This window comes from Equus przewalskii, chromosome 26 (genome assembly GCF_037783145.1).
Source record: "Equus przewalskii isolate Varuska chromosome 26, EquPr2, whole genome shotgun sequence".
In the NCBI taxonomy this organism is placed as follows: Eukaryota; Metazoa; Chordata; class Mammalia; order Perissodactyla; family Equidae; genus Equus; species Equus przewalskii.
This window is the reverse complement of record NC_091856.1, coordinates 30,523,539-30,535,557: the sequence shown is the minus strand read 5'-3', so window position 1 is coordinate 30,535,557 and position 12,019 is coordinate 30,523,539. Positions and strand designations below refer to the sequence as shown.

The window sequence follows — 12,019 nt, the reverse complement described above, 5'->3', positions numbered from 1 at the left end:
CTTAGAGAGAAGGAAGTGACTTCTTGAGAGGCAGAGCTGAGATTTGAACCCAAGTCCATCTGACCCCAAAGCCAAGTCTGCAATTGCTCTGCTGGCCAGTGGGACGAGTGTCCAGGTGCTTGTGAGAGGAAGGGGCCTCAGCAGCTGAGGACTGCACTGGGAACACCGTCCCCTCCCTGTTCCTCCGGTCAGAAGGAGAGCTGATCTGGAAGTGCAGACCTCACCCCACCCCGGGATGCTTGTGGGGGGCTCATGAGCAGGCCTATGGCTTCAGTGATGCCCCCCGGCTTCCCTGTGGCCTTCCCAAATGGAGGCTCGTGCTTCTCAAACGCTGTACGCTGCAGGTAGGTTGGTTTCTTTCTTGTCCCCCTTTGCTATTCCCAGGCCCCTCCAGTCTCCTGTGAAACCTGCTCCACAGAGGCACGTTCCTGGATCTCTAGCACCCATTTGCCTCTTCACTGCTGACTTCTCCCAACGGCCCCCTGGTCATTCACGCCCATTCCTGGAGGGCTGGGCACCTGGCTCATAGGGGAGCTCCACACACCCCCCGGGCCACTGGCATCTTGGGGGAAATGAGTGTCCACATGGCTCATCCATCCAGCGTTCTGACTTCTCAATTCCTTGACCTCGTCTCCATCAACCATCTCCTCCATCCATTCCAGACACTCAGCATCATGGTCCCACTTTGGATCTGGTCATGTGTAGCAGAGCCTGGCTGGTTTTTACCCAGTCATCTCCCCTTTCCCACTAGACTCATAGCTAGATCACATTTCCCAGCCTCACTCGGCAGATGTGACATGCGCCACTGGCAAGTCTGGCCCAGAAAACCCACCCTTGTATGATTCTTTCTTCCTCCATCTGCCAGCCGGATGTAGAGTCCAGTGGAGGACTTTGAGGCCATGGGACGTGGCTGAGCCTCAGATGAAGGAGCCTGGGCCCTGAATGTGCTCCCTGGAGCTGCCCACAAAGCTCTTCCTGAATGAATGACCTGGGAGCCAGACAGACTGGACTCTGCCACTCACTAGATGTGTGATCTTAGACAAGTGACTAAACTGTTTCCAGTAATAGAGAGATGGTAACATCTAGTTTGCACAGTCTTTGAAGATCAAGCCTATGTGTAAAGGGTCTAGCACATGTTTGATGCTCAAGATATTAAAATGAGGAGCTTTGTGGGTTTCTAGAGCTTTCTACTGATAGGGTCCTGGACCCAAACTCCAGTGATATCAAATTGGACAATTCCAACAACCGAGGGTACTAACCGTAGCTGCAGGAAACTTGTAAATCTGCAATTATTCGAAGAATATTGTTCATCTGATTGGATCTTTGTTCGTTTTCCATGATGCTGCCTGAGGCAGGATATGCAGAATCAATGTAGATTAAATCCAGCAGATAGATCCCTAAAATTAAAGAAGACATTTAATGACGGTAGGTGCTCACCACTAATCAGAACAAAATAGCACAAAACAGCACTGCTCTGTTAGAAGGTATAAAAGGGTGACTTATGGAAAACCAAGATCCTGTTTGGACTTCAATTCCAATCCTGACTACTAATTTTGCACATAGACTGCTCAGCTGTAAATCAAACATCTGAGCCACAACCAAAATGAATGCTGGCAAGATTTTAGCATTTCGAGTCCATACACTCTCCAGCAACAAGGGTTTTTACCTGTAACCCAACTGGAAAATAACAGGACACGAAAGTGATGAATGAATACTTGTGTTTTTCACCAACCGATGAAGTTTAATAGGGCTAAGGTGTTATATCCAGGAGAACACTATTTGGATTGAACTCAGTTTTTCATTTATTCACTTAGCTGGGTGTGCGTCTATTTGTCTATCTGTAAGCACACAAACACACACACAAACACCCCCGCCCCCCCAATATCATAAAATAACTAAAGGATAAGAGAGGAAATCAAAAAAGCAACAGTCCTTGGTACAAAGAACTACGGCTAGACAGAGCATTCTCCTGAGGGTGCTTAATAAGAAAATAACGCATGATACAGTAACATCGCTATGGCAGGCCAGTGCTGAGCCTTGGCACGGCCCCATGACATCACTGCAGGGGGAACTCAGGACAAACCAGCTGGCCAGGGACGGGAGAAGAGGACTGGCTGTACAGCATGATCCACTACACAGATCTCAGCTGACTGGCGTCCTGCAGGGCTGCACTTCAGTCTCTCTGGAGACGTGCATGGACAATGGATGGCACGTCCTTTCAGCAGCCCTCCATGAGTACCGGCACTATACCCATAGCACTGGTGGGGTTGAGCAGCAGTAGTGATGTGAAGCAGAATTCAAGGCAGAAAACACTGAACACGGCAAAGAGGGGTGACTGACATTAATGAAAACACAGTTGACTGAGAAGATCTAACGATTACAAATTTCTACGCACAGAGCAACACTGCGTGAAAATACACAAAGCAAAAGTCTGCCAGAAATGAAAAATGAATTCAACAAAGCCACAACCATAGAGGGAACCACTGGCATGTCTCTTCTAGAATTTGTATGTGTATGTACATGTGTACACAAGTGTGTGTCCATACAAAAATATACACATACAGACATATGTATGTACGTGTGCCTATATGAACATAGTATTTTAGTACCAAAATTAACAAGCTTGGTGTTATATAACTGAAAATATAGTTCTTTTCAAATATCCATGGTTACAAAATTTGATTTTTGTACATGCTTACAAAAATTGATCATACACTAGACTATAAAGAAAAGTGCAATAAGTTCCAAAAAGTAAACATTGTATTATGTACATTCTGTGATCTTACTTACATCTAGAATTTAACAATAAATATAAAACAAACTCTAATCATTTGGAAAACACACACACATGCACACACACAGTCAAAAACAACTCTTAGGTCAAAGAAAAAGCAAAAAATCTAAAATAAAAACTCTATTTGAAGACAATGACAATAAGAACACTACATATCAAAATTTATGGGACCAGACCAAAGTAGTAATCATAGGAAAATTTATAGCCTTAAAAGTTTACCATTAAACTACTAAGAATTATTATAAACGTAATTAACCAGGGACGAAATATAAAAGTTATGGGTTTTTTTGCTGGGAGAATGAGCACTGCAATGACTGCTGTGTTCATTGTGTTACTTATCTTTACAACAACCCATTTTATAGAGGAGGAAAAGGAACCTCAGAAAGGATGTATAACTCGCCCCAGGTCACGTAGCTGGTAAATGATGGAGATGTCAATCGAACCCAAGCCTGCCTCCCTGGAGTACACACTTCCTGCCATCGCAGTGGACTGCTGGTGCTGGATACCATGAGTCATTCGTCTGCTTTTAAAATAGCTACACATTGTTACGGGAAATCGTTAAATCACAGAAACATATGCTAGCACTTCTCGTAGGAGCCATTTCCACTTCTTTTCTTTCTAGTGGCTCCATGTTTCCAAAATTTTAATAATTAGAAATAGTTTCCCTCGTACAGAAGCTCCAAGTTTGGTAGGTTTAAATCTACGGATTTATTCTTTCTCTAGATGACCTCGTTTTTCCTCTCCCCTCTTAAAAATGTAACTCAGTTACCTCCCCAAGGATTCAGCAACGGCAATCCTGAAAATCCCATTACTGCTTCAACCATAACAAAAAGTATCCTCCAGCGCTGAGCACGAGGTGAGAGGATAAGGAACAGGAGGCAGCTTTGTCCCAAATGCAGACTTTGTGCAGACTTGAACCCAGCTGCCTCCCAGGACTGAGGACAAGGGTAAGGGAACAGGGAGAGAACTAAGGCTTCCCGAGGATTTACTAGAAGACAAGAACTAACCCTCCTTAACTCACGTGATCCTCCCATCAACTCTGTGAGGGATGAGGAGAAAACTGAAGGTCAGAGAGATTAAGAACCCTGCCCAGGCCTCACAGCGAGTGTGCGGGACTTGAACCCAGGTCTGTCTGGCTCCAGCGCCTCTGTCCTGACCCCTCGCTGGCCATCAGAAACACACAGGGAATCACTTTTTCTCAAATAACACCCTCAGCATGGAAGGCTCGCCCTACGCCGCCCTGTGAGGACTGGTGCTGGCCCCTCTGCTTCCTCTCAGGTCACTGGCTCTGCAAATGCGGCCAGAAGAAGCTCGCCTTCAGACCCCATCTCCATCCCCAGCCCCTGCTTGCACCCTGGGGGCATGGGGAGTTCACTACTTCATAAGAGTAAATTCTACTGTCAGAGCGGTCATCACTCCCCTCCAGAAAATATGAAGACTCCAACACCTAACAAGCCAGGACCAGAGAGCACAGGCCAAGGCCACGATGTGCTGAGCACCGGGGGACCTCCCAAAGGAGGCCTCTGGGCCCCAGCGACCTGGGGAGACCTTGAGCCTCAGCAACACCTGCACAGAACCTCCATATAAACAGCCTTTCACTCCCACAAGAAAAACTGCTCCAAAGGCAGCAAATCTTCTACAGTTAATACTGCACAAATCCCGGGAAATCTTTCCAGTATTGTTATTAGGCCATAACTGGAAATATTTAAAGCCTAAACCGTCACGAAATCACAGGAATGGCCCTCTCCCACTTGCGCTGTGCCTGTGCTGTGCTAAGCCCTATACACAGTCAGCGTGTACCGCACCTGCAATTCGATCCTGATTTGCACCATTCACACATTTAATGTCCGATTCTCCCCGGAGACTGAAACCCCTCAGAGCAGGAAGTGTGTCTTGCTCCATGAGCTCAACCCCCAGCGGCTGGAGCAGAGCTAAGGAAGCGTTAGTTGAAAGAAGGAAGGTAGGAATGAAGGCCTATTTCATTTAACCCATACAATAACCTCATGAGGAACATTACCCTCATTTTGTAGCTGAAGAAAGAGACACTGAGAGTCAAGTGACGATGATAATAACAAAACTGAGCACTTACAACATGCCAGGTCCTCAGCTAAGAGCTTTGCCCAGATTACTGACGGGCAACAACAACACTGTTGTCAGGGAGGTTTTATCCATCCTCATTTTACAGAGGAAGAAACTGAAGCCGAGAGAGTTGCATCGCTTATCTGAGGTCACACAGCTGGGAAGTGGCAGGGGTAGGATTTGAACACGTCTGTCCAGGCTGCTACAGTGTCAGTCCCTCTTTTGCCCCAGCCAGATCCTCTGGAGCCTGGCAGCCCATGAGGCAAGATGGGGGCATGGCTGAGCTCAGAAGTACCCAGGCTACGGCTCTCCCTGCCTGATTTCCCCTTCGAGGTCAACATTCTCCAAGAGGGCTCAGGGCTACACTGTGGCTACCTCCTCCTGCTACATCTTCCACCTCCTCTCCACTGCCTCCCTGGTACCCATCACGGCATATCTGTCCTTGGTCCCATCATCAGTGGCCCACCCAGGCCTGGGGGCCCTGCCAGCTCTGCCATGTGACAGGCAGAGTGTGGGAGAGTGTGGGGCTTGGAGCCAGGAGACTTGGAACTCTGGCTCTGCCACTTACCAGGTGGGTGGCCTCAGGCAAGGCTTTTCACTTCCAAGGGCCTCAGTTTCCTTGATTGTGATGGGGGTAATGACGGTGGTTATGAGGAGTCTACCGGCCCAGGGCCTGGACCACTGAGGTGTCCATGAAGCTGGGCTGAGGCCGAGCCTGGCTCCATGGCGAGGCCCCATGTGGAGCAGCATTGGGATGCCCATGGGAGGGACGCACCCAGCAGGGTTTGCTATAACCATGGATGGCGCCCAGATGCTGACCATGTGGTGGCCACCCACCTCAGATGGGCCAGCAGTGGGAGCTTCTGTCTGGACTGGGACAGCACAGCTGGGACAGCTCAGCTCCTTTTCTATTTATACAGAGTTACTGCAGCAGACAACTCTGTGTTGTTGGTCTCGTTAAGATGGACAGTAACTGGACCAGCCACTGGCCCTGGCTGCCGTGGGGCTGAGCAGTGCCAGGGACTGGGGCTAGACTGGGAGGTGCAGACGTGTCAGAGGAAACAACTGTAAGAGCAACAGCCACTGTCTGCGATAGGAAAGGCTGGCCTTGCTTCTACCTCGGCGGCCTTGCAGTGACCAGCACAGTAGGTACTCACATTTCCTCATTTACAGATTAGGAAGCGGAAGCTGCGAGAGGAAAAGTAACCTGTCCAAGATCCTACAGCTTCCAAGTCAGGGAATCAAGTTTTGAATTCAGGCCCAACTCCAAAGATTTGCAACAGAGAGCAATGCTGAGGGCTGGGGGCTGGGAGTCATTGGCTGGCACATGGATGAGGGTCCCAGCCACAGAGGTGGGGGTGTGAGGATCCCTGCTGTGGCCTGCCTCCCACCCCACCCAGGACGATGGTGGCAGCCAGCAATTGTCCTGTGGCTTGCAAGCCTGCAGATGGGACCTCCTCTGAGATGGACAGCTACCCAGAACATGCTTCTGCTCTGCTCCCCCTTCCATGACCCACATACCGGGACTGGTGACACTGCTGTGGCTGCAACAGGACTGCCAACAAGACAGCCATGATGGGGTTGAGAGCCCCAGGGCCAGGAGTGACCAGCCCTCCACTCGCTCTGCTGTGGACGCCCTCCACAGCTGGGCTGGTCCCAACCCTAGGGGCAAGTAGCCAAACCTTCTTTCCTGACAGTGAATCCAGGCCCCCCCACCAGGGGTGTCCACAAGACGCCCCGGCCCCAAGGAGGGAGTGCCAGGCTGACAAAGGAGGTGCTCTCCTGAACAGACACCTTCTCTTAAGCTGAGGGACACCATGCTTCATGGCGTGGAGCCTGCCTGAAGCTGGGCGCTCACAGCCTCCCAGAGCCAAAGCCCACGGCTGGCACCCGGGCTTAGCCGCAAGCCCAGGAACTCACTGCTCTCTTGTTTCTCCCATCGCCACCCGTCTCACTTCCATCCCAAGTCTGGTTTTGGTTTTTCTCACACAGCTATCTATTTAATAAGGAAAATTCTGCTGTGTTGAGGGGAAAAAACCCTCCACAGCATAAAAATATGCCACATTTCCATCTTATGCTTTCCATTTTCTCTCTCTCTTTCTTTTAAAGTTTGAGATGAAAGACTTTTTTCCATGTTCTCCTGTTCTGCCTTGAAAAGATCACTTTCAAACTTCAGAAATGAGGAGTGCTGGCACCCAGAACTATACTTGTGTGGTTTGATCACATAAACTGTCTCGATAAATTCCAAATGAAATTACAGAGCAGCAGCTCATTAGGGCTTTTTTAAAGGGAGCACAAAGCAATTCCACCTACTGCAGGAGGAGAGCTCAGCAGGCAGCTCATGCTCCCCGTCAGATGCAGAAGGCTGTGAGTGTTAATTAGTGCCCACCAATTAATATCAATCATGTAAAACACAGACTTCAGAACAAATCCTCACTTAAAGAATATTCCTTACATGAAATGTGTTGGAAACTTGCTGACATTGAGACAAACATCTCCTAGGTCTGCAGAAAGGGGGCAGACCCAGGCAGCCACATGTTAGGGGGTCAGGGACCGTGCTTCTTTGAGAGCACATGGCCTCGTTCATTTCTTGGTGTCGAGTCTCATGAATCACAAAGGCACGTGGGCAAAGTCCTGCAGCTCACACCGAATCCTGGGGTCCAGGGAGCCAAATCTCTTCCCAGCTCCCTGAGGTGAAATGAGGACACAACCACAGATCCCCTCACGCCATGAGGACTACCTGGTAATCTACAGGTCGAACGGGATAACCCACTGTTTGCAGATGTTCTCCTAGAGAGCTATGGGACCGTACAGCATGTGCTGGAATTGATCAGCAGTAAGACAGGGTGTGAGGAGAGGGCATTAATCTGGTTATTATTATTGAGCTTGTTTTGCGCTGGACACTGTGCTAAGTAAATTACATGTACTATCTCATTTAATCCTTCAACAACTCCATTGGCAGTAGAGAAGAAACCTGCAATTTTGTCTGCCTAATATCCACTCTCAATTCTTACGAAAACAGCCCTCAATTTTCCTTTGGGGGAAATGATCCCTCCCATACTCAGAACCCCATATGGTTTTGGTAGGTCTGGAGCAATTCCACTCCCTCCCCTGCCCCAGGGGTAAAAACAAATTTTAAAAACAGACCATTTGGGAAAGAGAAAAGTGCTCCAAATAATTCAGAGATGAAAGAAGAAATTAAAATTAAAATCACAAACTATCTACATATAGGACGAAGTTAAAGCCAAATAACTCTACTCAAAGAAAACTCCATAGCCTCAAATGCTTATATTAATAATTAAGAAAGATAAAAAAGAGGGCTGGCCCTGGCGGTCTAGTGGTTAAGTTCAGCGTGTTCCTCTTGGGTTTGGTTCCCAGGTGCGGACCTACATAGCTCTGTTAGCGGCCATGCTGTGCTGGCAGCCCACATACTAAAAAAAATAAAGGAAGATTGGCACAGTTATAGCTCAGGGCAAATCTTCTTCAGAAAAAAAAAGAAAGAAAGAAAGAAAAAGAAAAAAGAAATGAACTTAGTATTCATTATAGAAAACTAGAAAAAGAACAAAACAAAGCAAAAGAAAGTAGGAGACAAACAAAAAAAAAATAAAAGCAGAAATAACGAATTAAAATTAAAAAGTCCTGTAAAGTGATAAATAAAACTGAAAGTTAGTTCTTTGAAAAAGTCAGACAACCCTTTGGTATGTATGATGGAGGGGAAAAAAAAGAAAGAAAACACAGATGTGCATTGTTAGGGATGAGAGAGGGAACATGATTCCAAATATGGAGGGGATGTTAAAATAGTAGTATGTGTAATTTTTATGCCAACATATTTGAAAATCTACATAAAATGGGTGCTTAGTAGGAAAATCTATCTTCCCAAAATTGTCACAAGAAAAGGCAAAAACCTTCAACTTATCAAATAAAGAGAAAAGTATTAATGATATTGAAAGATATTATAACTAAAAAGTATAACATCCAAATGGTTTTATGGAACCCATCTATAAAACCTTAAAAGAAAAATTAAATGTTATTTAAACTGTTCCAGAGCAGAGAAAAAGTCAGAAATATCTGCAGTTCTTTTTAAGACTCGAGCATAACCATTATACCAAAATCTGACAGAAATAGCACAAAAGAGACCAATCTCAATAAAGATCCACAGATTCCAAATAAAACATTAGCAAATAAAACTCACCAGTGTTTTTAAATAATAATATTAGCAAATCAAATTAGCAGTATGTTAAAGAATAATAAAGCAAATAGGTTTATTACAGGAGTGCAGGGATATTTCAACAAATGATCTTGAAAAATGCTGAAAAGTCCCTGATAACTTTAAGATACATTCCTGATAAAGCACCAAACTAGGAATACAATTCCTTAATCTGATAAGGGATGCATGGTGGAAAAGCTAGAACAATATTCTTAATATTGAAATCCTGTTAATAGGAACAAGGCAAGAATACTTGCCATTCTGCTATCATTTAACACTATTCTGGAAGCACAAGCCAATGAGATAAGACAAGATAAAGAAATATGGTATAAACATTAAAGACACACATAACATTGCCATTATTTCCAGGTGATATAATTAGTTATCATTAATCTCAGATAATCAATTGAAAACCCATTAGAACTAAAGAACAGAGTTAAGTTCAACGTAAATATACATAAATCAATAGCATTCTTATACCATTAATCATCAGCTGGAAATTGGGGAAAAAAGAGGTCTTGTGTAGTAAAAACAAAACTAGAAAACTCCTGGGAGTAAACCAAAAAAAAAGATGTGTTTAAGACCTATATGAATAACACTTATTTGATAGAAAAATTACATAACATTTTATTAAAATTAAACATGCACACATCCTGGGCTTATTAATCCTTCTCTGAAGAATTTACTTTACTGAAATAAAAGCACAATTCTTATAAATATGAAACTTTTCTTTATATTTCTTGTATTTTATTTGTCACAATGAGAATGTAACACTTCTGTAATTAAGATAAAAACTAACAAAGTAAAAATATCTTAAGGATATGAAAGAAGATGTAAATAAATGAAAAAATATATAATATTCCTAGGTGGGAAGACTCAACATTGTGAGGATGTCAATTATTGTATAATTAATACACACATTTCGTATAACTCCAAAACTGACTCCCAAGTTCACCTGGTCTGAAAACAGAACACTTTTGAAAAGAAGAATGAAGAAAGGGACTTGTTATAACACGTGCTATGAAGCTACAGTCATTAAGCACTGCAGCACGGCTCCAGAGTCAGACGACCCCACGGCAGGGAGCAGGCAGCCTGCAATAGATGCACGCAGACGTGGAAATTCAGTGAAAGATAAAGGGACATTTTACATCAACAGGGAAAGGATAAATGGTATTGGGACGGATCTTTATCCATTTAGGAAAATATAAAGCTGGGTGTCTACTTCATTCCTTAAAACAGAATAAATTCCAGATGAACTAGGATTGGAATCTAAATAGTAAGAAAAAAACTAGAATAAAACACAGGAGAATCTTTTTATAACCTTAGGGTACACAAAGGCTTAAGTATGACATGAAACCCAAAGCCACAAAAGAAAAGGACTGACATATTGGACTACACTAAACACACACACGCTCTTCTGCATGTTCGAAGAAAACACCACACACAAAGTTGAAAGACAAATAAAGTGGGAAAAAGATTTGCAATTTATAAGATAGTCAATAGTCCTCATATATAAGGAGTTCCTATAATAAAGGCAAATAATGTTGTAGAAGATGGTCAATGAAGATGTGAAAGATGCCTAAGGCTCATTAATAATCAAGGAAGCACAAATTAAAACAAGCGGTTTTTGCCATTTATATGGGCAAATGTTAAAAGGTTGATAATGCTTGGTGTTGGTGAGCGTGTGCGGAAACAGCCACTTTTATCCAAGGCTGACTGTAGTATAAAGTGATAGAAACTTTTGGGAGGACAATTTGGCAATATTTACCAAAACTTTCAAATATACATTTTCCAGGATCCAGCAATTCCACTTCCAGAAATTTATTCTATAACAATACCTCAAACTGGCAAATATAAACACGGAATATTCTCTGCACTACTGTTTGTAACTCATGATTGTAAACAACTGCATGGTTTAGATAAACGATTTTATATGCAAGCAGTGGAATACTATGCAGCTAATAAAACGATAAAATAGATATTCCTAAGAACTGACATGGAAAGATATCCCTGGTGTGTTTTTAAGTGAAAAAAATCTGATGTGCCTACACACACCCCGCCCCCCCCATACTGAGATACGTGCACACACATGAGAGAGAGAGAGAGAATGTATTGCCCAATCTGTTAATGATAGCCATCTTTAGGGATGGAATTTAGGGTTATTTTCTGCTTTATACAATTTTATATTTTTTCAGCCTTTAGCTATGAATATGTACTACTTTTAGAAATATAAAAGCGAAATCTTCCTCCCTCCCTCCCTTCACTATTAGAGAAGCAAACACCTTTTTGACAGGGAAAAGGGAGGTAATACTTTACGCAATGATTTTCTGAGCACTCCTAGCTCCTGTTGAAGACCTGGTCTTTAGGTTTAGATTTAAAGGCCACAAACGTTGACTGACTGCCTTGGATCTTGTCTCCGGGCCATTGTTAACACTTCATTTTTTCCTGACTACTCTCCCTGCCTTTGGTCTCTCACCTTCAACCATTCTACACCCTGTGATCTTTCTAAAACTCAATCAGAGCGCGCCCTTCCCCAACTTAAATTTACCCAACGACCTCTCACCCCCAATGGGCAAGTGTTCATTGGTCCAGGGTCTGCCCATGCCTGCGTCCCTGGCCTCTTCTCCCACGATGCTCCAGCCGTGCAGGCCCCTTGCAGCTCCCTGGATGAGCTCTCTGCTTTGTGCCTCTGAGCCTGGCAGAGGCCTTTGCTCCCCTTGCCCATTCGGCCTCCTTCTCGGGCTGTTAGCTGGTTCCTCCTGGAACATACTTCCCTTCCCTTGATTACAGCATCTATTACACACCCTTTGAGGCCCAGGGCTGTGTTTTACGCATCTCTGCATTCTCCAGGGGCCTGCACTGAGCCTAGCACAGAGTAGGGGCTCAGAAGATGTTTGGGAGACGATGGGACTGGATGTTGAGTCTTTATTTGCATATAC

At 44.5% G+C, this 12,019-nt stretch overlaps 1 protein-coding gene across 50 annotated transcripts in view; it reads right to left on the bottom strand.

Annotated features, from left to right (window-relative positions):
* RALGPS1 (Ral GEF with PH domain and SH3 binding motif 1) overlaps positions 1-12,019 on the bottom strand; it is a 309,385-nt gene that overhangs the window by 52,647 nt on the left and 244,719 nt on the right. For all 50 annotated transcript variants that reach the window (XR_011533384.1, XR_011533386.1, XR_011533385.1 and 47 more), the window contains one exon: positions 1,260-1,397. Coding sequence is in view for 47 of the 50 variants with exons in the window: in XM_070595478.1 (XP_070451579.1) it covers positions 1,260-1,397 (138 nt within the window). In the remaining 3 variants the exon portion in view is untranslated. The remainder of the gene's footprint in view (positions 1-1,259; positions 1,398-12,019) is intronic.